A 16,017-nucleotide genomic window follows, 5' to 3' on the forward strand; every position below is an offset into this window, starting at 1 on the left:
CATGAAACTGTATAAAAAATAATAGAATTAAGACTCCCAATCCATATGTGTCTACAGTGGGGGAGAGAGAAGTGAAGGAATTATTCACAGCTCTTTACCCAAAAAAACTGCTGCTCTCTTGGACTCCCTATATAAACAAAGGCTGAATCTGAGCCTGGGACAGCAAAATAAAAAGTAGAATTAGAAACTGTCTCATCAACCTCAGCTGCTAATCTGAATAATTACAACCCTGAGGTGATATTTTTCAAAAACCCAAATCAAGAATATTCCTGCATTGTCTGAACAGTAGATAAACAAGAGGTAAGGAAATTCCGGTTTAGGAAAAACACTTCAGTAGCCTTAACATTCTAATAACTGCCTTGGTGGTCAGATTCGACTTCACGCTGAGCTCACGTCAGGACGTGGGATGTGGAGCAGGTGAGTCCGGGGAGCAGTCAGCCGTCAGCCACTAGACACCACAGTGGTGCCGGTGGTGCAGGGAGAGGGAGGGGTGGGGTCCGCACACCTAAGTGTCAGAGGAGCAGGCCGGAGGGGAGGTGGTGAGCTGGCTGAGCGACACCTCCTGGGTCTGCTTTTGGAGGCTTTGCACACGACTTTCCTACTCCCGGAGTAGGGCCACCTTTCTCCTCAGGAAGAGGAAGTCTTTTAAAAATCACTATCCTGTCTGAGTTGAGCAGGAAAAATGCACCCAGATGTTTGAAAATGTAGACTTGCTATGATGTCGTCCCCCCGAGAGGCAGCACCCCAGGTCCCATCTCCCAGCAGCCTGGAAGAGGCGGCAGAAGGGCGTGGAGGCAGGCTCGGTGCCCTTTGTTGGCTAGGTCAGCTGGCTGGAGAGCAGCGCCGGGGAGGCCGGGAATGTGGGTCCAGTCCCTCTGGGACCCCTGGATTTCATCTGGCAAAAGACCCCACATGGAGCCAGTGTCATGACATACACCAGAATATCAAGACACAGCTTCACGACAAGTAGACTTGACTTCTAAAAGGGGACAGACTTACCAAATTGTTCAAAAAGAAATGAAAACGTATCAAATAGATGTCCGAAAGCAAACCCAATAGTTAGAAAGAAAATAACTGTCACTTCTCCTGAGAATGGGTTCTCGGCGGTGTCGTTTCTAACAGCAGGTCCATACAGGTGGCTGTGGGTGTCTGTGTCGGCTCCCGCTCACAGCGTCGCCTTGTTCTGTCATTTCCCGGTTTAGGCCGTCGCTGGAGGAGGCGCTGCAGTGGCGTGTCTCCCTGGACAGACTCCTGCAGAACAACTGTAAGTCTGAGCTGCTGCGTGCAAAGGTCAGCGGAGGGGCAGAGGCGCGGGCACCCAGTACTGCCCGAGTCCGTGCCCCATCCTGACGTGTCTTCAGTTTCCCAAAGCAGTCTCAGCAAGGGAAGGTGCAGAGGGCGGAGGTGGAGAGCGTAGAAGTGGGGTGTCCTGAGGACTCGTGCCTATGGCGTGTGCCCCCCGTCCTGCGGACTTGTGTGAGCACCTGGCTTGCTCTGTGTGCCCCTCATAGTTTCATCAGTAACATACAGACGCTGCCTTTTTAGCTTAGCCTCCTTGACAAGGACTGGACAGCAGTGTGAAGACAACTGGGCCATGAGGCGGGGGAGAGGAGCATGTCCCAGTTCAAACTGCCATTGATTGCTTTTGTGACCTTACCTGGGTTGTCATGTCCCCAGCCTCGGTTTCCTCTTCTGTCTTCATTCAAGATGGGACAAAAGCACCAGCGGGAACTCCTTTCCAGGCTGATGCCCGCACACCTGAGCACCCCCTGCCTTTCTCTCATCCACAGTCCTTACTGATTCCCAAGCCTGCAGTACCAGGGTCCCATTTCCAATGGTTCAGCTGCTCCATGAGAACTGGATGGCCGTTCTGCCGTCATCCGTTCCCTACAGGGTTTCTACACGTGATCCCTTTGGCTGGAATGCTTTGCATTCGTATCTCTATCTGTTGAAATTCTCCCTCCCCGATCAAAGCTAATCTACAAACTGAACGCTTGGTCTTCCTGGGCCATCCGGAATCATTTATCCTTCCTCTGAGCTTCCAGAGACATTTGTCTGCACCTCTTTTATGCCACTTAATACTTGCTACTTTGTACTCTCATCAGACTCTCTCCCTCCTACGATGGATTCTAAACTCATTGACAGCCAGGGCTATGTCTTTTTAATCTGGATAATTTCATAACAGGAAGTGCACAGTATGGGGAGAATAAATATTTGTTGAATAGTTCACTCTAAGAATGACTCAATTTAAGATACCCAACCCATATTTCTTCCTCTTCACCACAAGAATGAAATAGGAAACTTTGGTAGATACTTCCCAAAAATAAGGATTTAAAAATATTTCTCACAGGACTATCGTGATTAGTAGGCACAGAAGGTATAACAAAGAATGTGTGTTGGCTTGTATGTGAACATTTGCGTGTCTTATTTTTGGTGGGCAAGCTTCTGCTCCCAGCGACAGGATCAACAGCTTGTATTCGGGGGCAGAACACCATGGCCTCTAATTCAGAACTTTCTCAGTCTTACCCAATTTGGATTCTCTTTTTGTTTTTTGAGCTACACAGGGTACCCTGCCCTGACACATAAAAAGTGTCCAGTAAATGCTTACTGACGTAATGGGTGATGAATGAATTCATGTTGCTTTTTGGACCCAAAATTCCATGAAGTCAACTAAGAGAAAAACATGTGTATCAATTGGCTCATTCGTTGTTTTCCACGGTGAGTTTGGGGCCAGTAGCAACCTGACAGGTGGCACACTGAAGCATTGTGAGGGCTAAGTGCCCTGGGTCCAGGTGTCTATTGCTGTTGTCAGAGCACCTGAGAACTAGCGCAACTATTAATATTTCCATGTTTTTAAAGCCGTTAAGGAGATGGATCCACACTTACGTGCCCATATGCAATCCTTCTCAGCCCCACCTCTGCTGAGGACCATATGCTCTTATGTTTCTGGCTCTTAGGGCCAGAAGCCATTGGCATAAGAAAGGCAAGGGTAGAAGTTAGGCAGTTAGTGTTCATACTTAGCATTTGCTGAGCTGTTCAGATCTTCCAGTCCGCAAACAGGTGTGAGCTTGAGGCCGGAGACTTTGCAGTAACATTTCCTACTTCTCAGAGGGGACGGTATATTAATATATGCCTGTGTGTGTGTGTTTGTGCAAATATGTAGAATATTAAAACATTTTATGCGGTTTTATATCATGTATATGTGTGTACTATGCAGTATGTGTCTGTGGGTATATAGTGTGTGCGTCTATAATCTTCAGTTCCACATAATTATCCTCTGAAGTAATTCATATCTTTAAAACTTGGGCCAGTGATTTTCCACAAGCGATAAATGGGAAAGCATTCGGTAACTCCTATAGTCAAAATTCTTTCCTTAAAAGGGTACCTATCCATTCAAACTAGCTGGGGTGAAAAGAGCTTCTGGTCTGGACACAGAGACCTCACAGAAGCAAAGGACAGTGGCTTCCTGGGTGAGGTGACTCCTTCAGCCAGTGGGACAGCCCCTCCCCCTCTGCCGTATTCCTGTTCCGCACCTGACTCTCTCCTCCTCTTTGTCTTTCCATCCGCCCCCCCTGCTTCTCCAACTCGCCTTGCTCAGGTCTCTGCTGCCTGCTGGTGCAGGGCAGCCATGCCTACGTGATTCGAGCCCAGCACCACCAATCTGAAGAAACGAGGTCTGACCTGTACCCCCTCACACCAGCTGTTCTGCATTGTGAGAAACCTGATGCCGGGCTTGGCAGCTCAGTTCTTAGGACAGCTTCGTATTCGAATCTGCTCAAACTAGTGGTCTGTAATCAGAAAAGTCCAAAGTTAGCTGCGACGGAGGCAAAGTAGAAAGTGAAGGAGGACACATCTGAGAACTCTGTGGTTTTAAAACCTGTCCTCCTTCAGGTTTGATCTGGTAAATTGAGCCACTTAACCCCCGGACTGGCATCCGTGTTGATTTACAAGGCATTCTTGTGCGACCGTAAGATGCTGACTCTCACAATTGATAGAGTTCCCCAAGCGTTCCTTAAATCCACGTTTTTCTTAATTTTTCTTGAGTAGAAATGAATTCAATGGGCACCAAACCTCTAAAAAATATAAGACCAGTAAGGTACTGAATCTTCTCTAGCTAGCACGTCTCCTCCTACCTTTCCTCGTCTTCCAAAATCATTGTCAATCACCCAGTGTGTTTGACTCTTCTGGAAGCACAGCCGCTTCTCAGGGGTTTTATCTCCAGTTCTTTAGGTGGGACCATCTGCCTGCATCTAGTCACATAAGCAGTGTTTGTCCTTTAAACAGCAAAAGAGGTTGCACACAAGAGTTCACATAAGACAGTGATGTGAAATTTCCCCATGTGACCTGATTCTGTAAGAGCAGAGCAAGAATGAGACGCGACCCAGAGCAGCAGAGTATTTCTGGGATCCCTTTCCCCAGGCGTTTCCTTGAGACACACTAGAGGTTGGACTCTCCCATGGGGATGGAATAGCCTGGTCCCGGCCCTTCCATGTGTTTCTGTCTTCATTCTGCTTCTGTTTCTCTCTCTTTGGTTTCCATTTTTCTCCCTCCTTTTTTCTGGCTCATCTTTAGCCTCATCTTAGGAGAAGCCACACTTTCCTTTAAAGCACCAATTATGATAAAAGCAATAGGAAACGTTTCTTATTCACCATGTGCCAGGCACCTTGCATGCGTTCATTTATGTTAATGATTGCAATAATGTTAGGACTTATAATCATCTCTATTTTCAGAAAAGGAAACTGACGCTCGGAGAGGTTAGGTAACTTGCCCAGAAAATAAGATACTACAATATTAGCAAATTAGGTAAATTTCTGTGTTTGGAATCTTGTGACATGGGAGGAAATGCTTCTGTTAGTGGCTCATACTTGGTTCAGCACAAATAATGTTCTATTAAATGTTAGGCCCACAGATTTGCACTAGGAGGTGAGGTGTGAAACGGGCCAAGACAAGTGAAACTCAAACCTTGACCTCAAAGAATTAACAGCCTCCTGGAAAAGACAACCATGTAACCCAGAAACCCCAACAAAAGGAAAGCAGGTGACCCTTCTCTCGTGATAATAAAAGTCCTCAGGAGCAAGAGAGGCGACACTTGAATTGGGTTTTGAGTGACAGTCAAGATTGATTTTAAATTGGGAATGAATAACAACAGTGATGAAGTCTAGTATTTATTGGCCTGTCTTGCTCAGCCCCGTGTAAGAGCTTCCCATGAATTATTCGATCCCCACAACAGCCCTACAGGTAGGTCCCATTATCAGCTCCATTTAACAGATGGGACAACTGAGGCTCGGAGGAGCTAGTCACTTACACGTGTTCTGTGTGCTGTGGTGGCAGGAGCCACCCCAGGCAGTCCTGACTGCAGTGCCCATGCTTTGAACCACTCAGCTAGTAATGTTTCTCATCAACCATCAGTGACATGTCACCATTTCCCCCCAGGAGAAAAGATCTATGCTGAGCTAGTTTTCAATATTTTTCCTTCATTCCGAACTGTCTTGGATTTGTCTAACACCCTTTTCTTTTCAGTGGTTCCGTAGGTGGTTTCATTTTGCTCTTTGGTAGGGCTACTCCTCGTTTTTTTCATGGATGTGGAAAGAGACCCCACTCATTAGGGCGAGCTCTGGGATTATTGTGGGGTCACAGCCCAGAGTGTCTCCCCAGGGCCAGAGGACCAGGGGTTCATCTGCTCCCTAGGTAGTGAGTGCCTGACCAGGTATGTTTGGGGGTATCTTGAGGCTCAGCAGGGCGGACCATGGGGATTTATCAGGAGTGAGGGTTGGGGGCTGTACCAGGGTACAGGGTGCAGCGACGACAGGTGTGTTCCTTGCTGAGCAGACACATTTGGCCTGCGGTCTATTTGCCTCTGACCCAAGAGGACTTCCTGGGCATAATGGGGATTCAACAGAGAAAGTGAGGAATGGACCAGTAGAACAGCAGAAGTTACAGGGGAAAGAGTATGGGGGAGCGGCTTAGAGGGCCGAGTGAGGGACCCTCCAGAGAACCCTCAGAAGCCAGAGGAAAGAACAGTGTTGAGCATCTCCCAGACCAGCATTCCACATTGTGGAATTCAGTGAGAGCGACGAAGCCTGTGCCAGGAAATGGACGGCCTGCACTGCTAACTGACTGTCCAAATTCATTGCTGGGACACCCGGTCGGTGTCGCATGGTCACGGATCCCGGCACGTGTCCTTGGGTCATGACTGATGTCGGGGGAACTGGCAGGATGGGTGACTCAGGGCCTGTGGGTTGTGGGGACGCGGCTAAATGACAGGCAGTGGCCAGGCTTCGGACGCTGCTTCCTGCAGTCTTAGAGCCCATCACGTGGGAACGCGAACACTTCATTTCTGCTCCTTTGCTGGCAGCTAGAAAGTGCCTGGGGATTCTTCCATTCTGACAGACTACCTGACACCCTTGTTTAGGAAACAATGAACACTTGAACCATGACAGAGAAATTGGCCTTATACCTTCCTCATTTTCTTTTTGCGTACTTCCCCCAGAATCCATAAGCTCCATTAGGGCAGAACCATATCTATTTTACTTATTATGTGACTTATCACAGGGCCTGATTTGCTCAGAAATCACCTGTAGACAGGAAAAAAGGATTGCAAGTCATTTATACATGGTAACCAACATTAATGTTGCTTCCGCTGGCAAACCAAGTTTTAAATGTACTGTTTTCTTTTTGGTAATGAATTAGTACCCAGAGTTCACAGTATTCCTTGGTGCCCACAGAGAAGCAGACCTTTGCCACCCAAGTACAGACTGCCTGGATTTGAACCCGACTCTGCCACTTACGAGCTGGTTAACTAAGGGCAAGTTACTTGACCTCTCTGACCTCATCTGTAAAATAGGATACTAACAGCACCTGCCTCTTAGGTTTGTAATGAGAAGTCAATGAGTTAATGTTTGTAAGGTTCTTACATAAGTGACAGAAATGTACAATAAGCAAGCCGAGGCTTTGCATCAGGACATGGTGTGGATGGATGGATGATGGGGAAACTTCCTCAGCCGACCTTTTTCCTTGCTAGATGGACTTGCCAGCTTCCGAAGTTTCCTGAAGTCTGAATTCAGTGAGGAAAACCTTGAGTTCTGGATCGCCTGTGAGGACTACAAGAAGACCAAGTCCCCTGCCAAGATGGCTGAGAAGGCAAAGAAAATCTATGACGAATTCATCCAGACGGAGGCTCCTAAAGAGGTAGGCCCTGAGGGCCGGGGGTGAGTGTGGCCCGTGAGAGTCAGCTTGGCAACCTCCCAGGAAGGGCTGACATCACGACGGTTTGCAGCCAAAGGCTACTCGGATTGGGGACTGGCCGCCTCTCTCAGGCACCACCTGGGTGCAAGGCCAAGTAGATAGGAGCCTGAACCCAGTGTAGACCACGGTCTAGCACACGTCAGCAGCAACTTACGAGTTGTGTGATCTTGGGAGAATAAGTGAGTCCTCTCTGAACTTAGGATCTTTGTGAAAACGGGACAGTGAAGACCATTCTGCAGGGCTGTGGGGCTGAAAGGGACCAGTGGCTGTGAAAACATCCATCTCCATATCTGAACTCATTCATGCCTAACGAGCGTTCCTACCACTTGTCTTTTCTCTCTTCCCCTCCCCCTTTTTTCCCTTCCCTTTCTATTTCAAGAAAACTCTCCTTTTTTCCCTCTACTCCTCTCCACCCCTTTGTTTGTCCAGCTGGGACAACAGGGTACCTCCTCATGAAAATCAGATTGTTACAGGCTAGCACTAGAGATCTTGGAAGGCAGTATCCCATTACTTGACTGCTAAATACAAGATGCGTGTTGGTGTCAAAGGAGCTCTGGGCACTTCATATGTTCTTTGCTACTTACGAAAACTGAATTCCAAAGCCTTTTGTAGAATTCAGGGTGGCCACCGCCAGAACTGTTCATGATGTTTTGATCAGACCACTCTTCATTCCGTGTTGTACCCTTACTCCAATCTGGACAGTAAGTACTTCATCCAGATTTGGAATCCAGCCCAGGAGCGATCTGAGAAGCCCTGTAGGGAGTAGTCATCTACTGAAGACTATATGAGAGGGCAGCCCCCACTCCCAAGATCCCTTTTCCCTCACGGGTGCTCTAGACTCTTGGAATTCCACCCTTTGATATTCCTCATGCCCCTGTTTCTGGGCCTACAGGTAAATATCGATCACGTCACCAAGGACATCACGGTGAGGAACCTGGTGGAACCCTCCCGGAGCAGCTTCGATTTGGCGCAGAAGAGAGTCCACGCTCTGATGGAGAAGGACTGCCTGCCCCGCTTCCTGCGCTCCCCCTGTTACCAGGAGCTGGTCCTGTACCAGCTGTGACCACTGTGCATGCGTGTGAGTTACTTCGCAGTGACCCCGCGTTCCCAGCAAACAAGTATTGTCCCGTCGCTGGGGCTTTGCTCAAACGCCCACGCAGGGAACCCCGCACTTGCTTAGCCTTCCCTGCGTCCTTCTGGAAGTTTCCTGTCTGAATGCCTTCCTTCCATAGTCTTCATCCCACCCCATTGTTAACTAAGCCACACTCAGTCTGTTGAACCCAGTCAGAATCCCAGGGAAACGCTGCCTGAGGACATAGGGACGAACCAATGACACCACTGACCTAAATCGGTCTGAAAACGAGCACCCATGGGGGAGGGCCGATTTCTTTTTTTTTTTTAAGATCTAATTGGCTTTATTAAATAATGTGTTAATTAGGCATCATCCCATCCAGATAGAAAGATGTCTCTGGGAGGGCCAATTTCAAGTGAGAGTACCTGATGGCGTTTGTTGCTATAATTCTGACCCAGGGATCACCCCTCTAAGTACTTCTGACCTGGGGTAGTAAAAGGTGGTAGGAATTTTAGGAGGCAGCCACTCTCTGACTGTTTGCACAAATACATTATTTAAAATACTGCTTTTCCCCTACAGCGTCTTCACATCAGCTGGAGAATACAAACAAGACACACAGCCACGAGTGTCTTAGTCTCTCCCAACACAACACTGATTCCTCTTTACACCTCCCTCATCCCCCCCAGAAAGTTCTAAATTCTGTATTTAATCAGTGCACTAAGGTCCACAATGGATTATTTTGTAAATGTGTCTATGCCTCCAGTATGTAGGCCCAGAGTGTCAGTTTTCAAATTGTTTTCAACCCATCTCAGTTCTAAACTGTTAGCTCCAGTCACGTAAAACAGTGGCTGCCCATTGCAGTGGTCGCTCCCCTCAAAATCCAGAGGGCTGTGCGCTAGAATGGGGGATCCTGTCAACTAGAAGTGGTTAGTGGTCCCCTGATGCCATCTGGTCAGCAAATGACGATTATCTTAGAAACACCAAATTACCTTTGGGAAAAAGAACTTGACTCCTTGTAGCAGCTTTCTATGTGATGGCGTTTTAAAGTACCCTACGTTTTGCAGACTGACAGCAGCCTAAAGCACCCCTGTCCCCGCCCTGTGTTAGTGGATTGTACTCGTCACCCAAGCTCTCACTGACACTCCAGCCTGCCTCGCACAGCTCACGGATAGGCCACGGCTTTTTCAGTCGGTTTAAACTTTTCGTTCTGTATTTCACTATTACAAGTCTTGCTAGGATTTGTCCCTCATCTTCAGTAGGTCTGATTAAGTCATGAGTTACATGATTCCGTGACAAGGAGAATCAAAGTGAGCTGTGCTAGCGGGTAACCAGCCTGCGGACCCTCAGTGAACAGAAAAGTATTTTCAGGAGTACTAACCTCGGAGATGCTTCAGTAGCCCACATGGTGTAGTCTCGCATTTCCTGCTCCTTCCCCGGTTCATGCACACCCTGCTAGGTGCACAAGTTTGTAGCCTGTATATTCAGTTATTTCTTACGAACATGGAAAGCGAAGCAGCTGTGTTCCTGTGTTCTTCTGGGACACACTGGGTGTCTTGGTTGGGTTTTTCCCCTTTTTATCATTTTTGTCATTTCAAAGGATAATGTGAACACTTCCCGTTTCACATCCTGTGAATGGGTTGGAGTGACGGGGTCCATGGCCAAAGGCCGCTAGTGCAGTGTGAGTTCTTCCTATTGGTCGGTCCTACTCACCTCAAAGAAGCCCCGTCACCACATCCCCGAGCCGTCACAGCTGGGCCAGGTCAGCGTTGCCATCCTGAGGACGGTCTCACCACATTTGTGTCCCAGTGACAGGGAACTCACATCAAACACTCCTGGCCCCGCCGCCCCCAGCGTGAGTCCACACAGCCCCCAGGCAGCGTGAAATCTCCAGCCCTTCACTTTCTGACGCAGCTAGAAAGCTTAGAACCCAAGATCGTAGGTGAGTTACTTTTTCCTGAATGCCAGAACGTTTTTAAGAAGAGATTTAACTTAATTAAAAATTCAAATATTTTATTCACGTTATTTAAAATAGCTAAGTGCTTGAAAATGCCCAAAGAATTAACGAGCTGTGACCGAGCTCACGCAGAGGGGTGGTGTTGCCGTGACCAGACGGGCTGTGTTCACAGGATGGCAGCACATGCTGCAGTGAGCAGCCTTGTCAGTGACTGTAAGAGGCTTTGCTCTGGCCTAGGCTCAGGCCAGGAGGCGGACGCAGGCAAAGCACCCGAGCAAGGGCAGCTGTGACGGCTGCAGAGGGAAGGGATGCCTGCCCGACAAACGGCCACATGAGACGGGTACGCATACACGTATGTGATTTTACATTGAGGGCAGTACACACACACACACACACACACACACACACACACACACACACTCGAAACTCTCCTAACACAGGAAGTAATACGATTAAAAGGAATACAAATATCACAGCCCCAAATGAGAAAGCAAGCACATCAAAACTGCCCCAGAAAAGTTTTTGAAATCTTTTGAAAGTGTTTCTAAACTTAGATAAAAAGAAAAAACTGTGTTACCAGAAGTTTCTGTGGTAACACAAAGGAAATACATTCTTTTAATTCTGGGAAATTAGAAAAACTGGATGATCTTCAGGAGAAAAACTGTGCTGCCTCTATTTATCCCTCCCTCCTCCTCGTCTTCCTCCTACTGTCCCCGGAGTCAATCGCCTGGGAAAGTGGTGTGTGGGGTGACAATGTAACCACAGTCGTAAGTGGACCCGGGATGTAGGGAGGAGGTGAGACCAGTGTGGTCAGTGGGAGTGCGGTGAATGCTTGTTCTCGAGAGAAAGCTAAGGTCAGGCCAGGCCTGTAGCTGCATCCGGCCACCAGGGGTTGATAGTTGAGGCTGGCTCAGATTAGGGCCTACACTGGACCAGAAGAGGGACAGACCGTGGACTCTTGGTAAATTAGGGGTCTGTGTCCCTCGTTTACCTTTAAAGCAGGTGTGTGTTTCCCTGTGAACACACACACACCCTCGCACACATTTTCTTTCTCTCAGATGGACACCCTGAAATCTAGAGCTCTCAGAGTCCTTTTAAACCGATGGGATCGCGCACACGTGGGCGCGTCCTGTCCCACTCACGCGCCAGCCCCGTGCACTCCTGTTCTCTGCTGTGTAAATCCCGCTCTAAGTCAATTTCAGGTTTTAGTGCAGAAAGAGACGAACTTGGTGAAGGAAATTGTGTTTTGCTTTTAGCCTCTACACGGCTGTGCTCCGCTGCTGTGTTCTCTGTACAACTTCCCTTTCAATAGGATGGACTTCGTGATGTCCCAGAGAATAATAGCTGGCCGGAAGTTTCCATAAAAACTCAACCATCAGCCGATGGATTGATAAGCTAATGGCACCCTAGGTGGGCCTTGTCAAGCTGTCTGTCCTGTCACAGATCTGATCATCTGAGCAACCTTGAAAAGGCTGTTTATACTTCAGGGAAACGACTTTTACCCGAAGTCACTCCATCTCGGGGCCATTGTCCATGTTTCCTGGGAATTGAGCAGGTTTGGGGAAGGAATGAGAGGAGGAAAGTGGTAGAGAAAAGAGGGCCCAGGCGCCGCTGAGAGCAGCTCTGTGTGACTGAGAAGCCAGCGGCTTCTCCTTCAGCATCAACGTGGCAGGGAGGCCCTTCTTGACTCCTGTTAAAACCCTGGGGCACCCTGGTTAGAGAAGAGTGGCCCTGGAGGACCCACTTCCCCATTCGGTTTGCACACCCGGAAAGCGGAGCGTGGGGAACTTGGTTTCTGATAGCCAAGTATCCAATCCCAAGAGCCGGCACGTCTGCAGTGTCTGGACGAGGTCTCAGTGTGTCCCCACATGTCCTGCCTGCCTTGTCGTTAACCTGTCTGGTCATCCAGTGTCCCCAGCCTATCGGACAAGCGTGTCTGGAACATTTGCCGGGACAAGGCTCTTAGTTAACAGTTTAGCAGCTGCGGCTCATGTGACTCGTTTTTTCACCCCAATGGGTCATGTGGCCAAGCAGAGCACCAGGCACCCAAGGGAAGGCTTTCCGAGCGTCAGGCGTCCCCGCGGGAACGGGGCACTTCAACTCTTCCAGCCTAGGACACGTTCGTGGCTTTGAATGGAAACTCAGGGCAGAGAGTGAAGGGCGAAAAACAAAAACCAACCAAGACACCCATGTAACCTGCTCCCCTCACCGTTAGTAATAATCTCCTTACCTTCTTTTTCTAATAGAGAAGCTACAAATCAAACTCTGAGCATTCGTAACGTTAAGCTTCATGTGATATCATTCATATCAGGTTAATAAACCGCATGCAAGTTACTTATTTTCTCACCTGAGATAGCCCCCCACCTCACACCGTGGGTCTCCCGTCCTCTCCTCCCCCTGCAGGAGCAAACATTTAGCAATTATGTAATAACGAATGCACTGGAAGCATTTAGCCTTCTATCTAGGAAAACACACAAGCTGAGGCGTAGCAGGAGCAGCAGGAAATGCTGACAGAATTGTCATGTAGAGAAGTCATCTGGATAATTTGGACCCAAAGTTCTTCATACATAGTATCAGGATTCCGGGAACTAACTGTTTCCCAAATGCTGCAGCCCGCACCTCATCTTCTGGAGACGGGGCCCAGAGAGAGGATAGAAGAGAAAGGTTTGCAAATCTGATTGTCAGCATTTATCCCATATGTTTTTCGTGGAAGAACAGCTGTGTTTCTCTTCTGGCTCTGTATCCAATACGCCGTGTACTATGTGACTCACTTCTTGACAAATAAAGCCCCAAGTGTGTACCTGTAACCGCGGTCACGCATATTACATTAAATGTGTACTCAGAGCCGCCTCTTGCAGTCCTTCCTGACTCTCGCCTGCTCTTATGACAGACGACGGCCTTGTTCGTTCACTGTTCTCCTCGCCAGGTGAGCCCTTGGTCACCTGGGACAGTCCTGTCCTAAGAAGCGTCACCTGTCGTGTGGCCTGATGGACTGGGTCAGGGAGCTACCTGTGCCCATCTGCATAAACTCTCTGGACTTCCCCTTGGATTCAGGGGACCCAACTGTTCACTGTTAGGGGGACAACACACGGTGTCATCTGGAACCCGCACTGTTCACTGAGCACAGCGGTCCCTTTCTCTCCGCGCCCACTGGGGGAAGATCAGAAAGCCAGGCGCCCCTGTAAGCAGCAGTTAGGTCCATGGCTGTGGGCTGGCGCTCTGATAGACCAGGTAACAAATGGGCTGCGATCATACACCTGGCAGGCAGGGGCGTGGAGAGAGGAGCTTGGACGGGAGCAGCCGGACAGGGAGAAACCAGGCAGAGACCCGTGTGCAGAGGGCGGGGTGGACAGGCTGCAGCGTGCCTGTCCTGCTCCGGCAAGTTCGTAGGCTCGGTCCCAGTTCCCAAGAGGCCCTGCTCTGTTTAATGCAGGTATGGCTCCTGCCAGTCTCCTCAGCACCACTTCTCCTCTTTAATTACCTTGGATGCGCTTCGGAGCGTTTCCATCAGAAGTGTCGTCAGAGCAAAGACCCCTGACACTTCTCGCCCACAGAGAAGTGATGCTCTCGAAGTCATTACCCAAGTCGAGGCCAAGAGTTCAGACTCACCCCGCGGACTGCTGTGGTCCCCGGGCACCAGGCCATGTGCGAACCCCCAAAGCATGAGGTATTGGGGCACCCAGTGGCCAAGAGAAGCACGTCGGGTGTCAGCCAAGTCCCCCAAGCCAGGCCATCCCCAGAGCTCGTCTTGCTAATGTTGCGTTTTCTAAATCAGCAGCACCTTGAAAATTATTTTGCCCACATATCACTTTCCAGATGCCCTAACTCTTCAGTAGGACCCCAGAGCCTCCAGAGCTTTCTGCATGTGAGGTAGCCCCCCACAGACCCAGCCCACCACCCATGCCTTTCCACTTTCGGTTTAACCTGCCTTCTCAATGTTCTAACAAGTTAGAAACAATAAAAAACGTGGGTGGGAATCTTAGTGGAAAGCAAAGCTTGTGAGGAGGCAGCTTTGCACCCCCTTTGGCCTCTTGGCCAGGCTGCTGGGTCCCTGGGAATGAGCTCACGTTTCCAGGTCACTCTTCTCGGGAGGCGGGCATACGGGCGGGCAGCAGGTGACTGGAAGTCTTAGTGATGTCTGAGAAGTGGTGTCCTGTGACTGCTGGGGAAGGAACTGTCATCTGTGAGAAACACACAGAATGTTTCTGCTACGTGCCCGAAACAACCTTGCTTCCGAGCAGAATTCCTGGAAAACGTAAAAGACACTTAAAGGAAGCAGTACCCAGATGCTCTAATGAATAGGATGAAAAGATTGCTGTTCCCGCGTTTCCTTGTAACTAAACGTTTATTTTGACTGCTTTTTAACACAGCAACAAAAACCACGCCTTCCAAATCTACTTGACTTTCTCTAACAGTTCTACTGACGAGGAACAGAGAGGTGATAAGGGGAAAATCCAGATTCAGGCAAAGCAGGGCTGGAACAGACAGCGCAATGTTCTCGGGCGCCCAGGACAGCCATCCAGCACCGCCCTCTGCCAAGATGCTCTTCAGCGGAGTCCTCAGCCGCATACACAGAGTTCTCTGAGCGCACTCATCTCCGTGGTCTGCCCACGCGGTGCCGAGATCCCAAAGGCACACGTCTCCCTGCCCCAGGCCTCACCCAGGGCAGTTCCTGTCACTCGGTTCCTTTTCCCTCACCTGCTAACACACCTTTCTGAAGAATTAGCACACAGATACCACCTTCTCCAGGGAGATTTCCTTCCTACTCTCAGACCCCATCTAACTAAGCAGGTGACGTCCCATGAGCTTGAAACACTCCCACATGAGACGACACTTTCACCTGGGTGGAGGAGAGTCAGGAATTCTCGCCTTTTAAGAGTTTGGAAAAACTGGCATTTTCACTTCTGAAAAAGTCTGGAAATGAAAACTTCCAAACACCCCTCGCCCCCCAAGTTCCTAGGATAGGCCACTAAGAAAATTTAAATGATGGTGGCTTTTAACTGTGCCCTCAGGAAACATCACACCACAGACACCAACTCAGAGAGGAGGGAAGGCTGGCAGCGAGGTGAGTGGCTGCTGGGACCTCAGCCCAGACCCCTCCAGGCCGAGAGCCACCTCCCAGGTAGCTCTGTGACAGTTTTCTCCACCAGGTGGCTGGCTGTTCCCCTGTGTGAGTCAGACCTCACTCAGGTTCTGTCGCTGCGATCCCCAGGCAATTTGCTACCCATTAAAAAGAAAGCAGAGAAAGGAAATGAAGTACTGGTGATTGTGTCATGGCAGGTAGCTGTTGTGCCTTTTCATTTTAGAACTATTTCTATTTCACATTAGGAGGTCAGCAGGGATGGGGGCTGACCTTACCGCTTCAAAACTGCACCTTATTCCTCCAAAAACGTTTAATGGCATTTGGGGATTGCATGTTCTTACCTTGACGAATCTTCCCAACCCTGTTCTTCTAGAATGACTTAAAATAGGCCAAAGAAGCAAAAGGGTGTATTTTTAGCGTGTGTGAGGGACCTTTTATTTATCAGCTGTCTATAACGTGTCTGCATCATGAAGATAAAGGCTTTTGAAATCCAGATGAAACCATTTATTCAGATCTTAGCTCCTCAAGACGCGCAACAAATGTACAAGAGATTTCAAAGCTACTGAGGGAATATTGTGATAAAAACTAAATGTCTCTTTTTGAACTGTCAGTGCAGACTTCAGAAAATCATGCATAGATAATATTAGCCTTTGGGGCTGGAAA

General features: G+C 49.0%; 1 protein-coding gene across 1 annotated transcript in view; it reads left to right on the forward strand.

Moving 5' to 3' along the window:
* Positions 1-13,120, forward strand: part of RGS5 (regulator of G protein signaling 5) — a 34,935-nt gene extending 21,815 nt beyond the window's left edge. Inside the window, exons 3-6 of the mRNA XM_081026917.1 lie at positions 1,203-1,264; positions 7,022-7,188; positions 8,138-8,323; positions 8,897-13,120. Coding sequence (XP_080883043.1) covers positions 1,203-1,264; positions 7,022-7,188; positions 8,138-8,308 — 400 coding nt within the window. The 3' untranslated portion in view covers positions 8,309-8,323; positions 8,897-13,120. The remainder of the gene's footprint in view (positions 1-1,202; positions 1,265-7,021; positions 7,189-8,137; positions 8,324-8,896) is intronic.
* The last annotated feature ends 2,897 nt before the right edge of the window (positions 13,121-16,017 follow it).

The sequence above is a fragment of the Rhinolophus hipposideros genome (genome assembly GCF_964194185.1).
Source record: "Rhinolophus hipposideros genome assembly, chromosome: 19".
NCBI lineage: Eukaryota > Metazoa > Chordata > Mammalia > Chiroptera > Rhinolophidae > Rhinolophus > Rhinolophus hipposideros.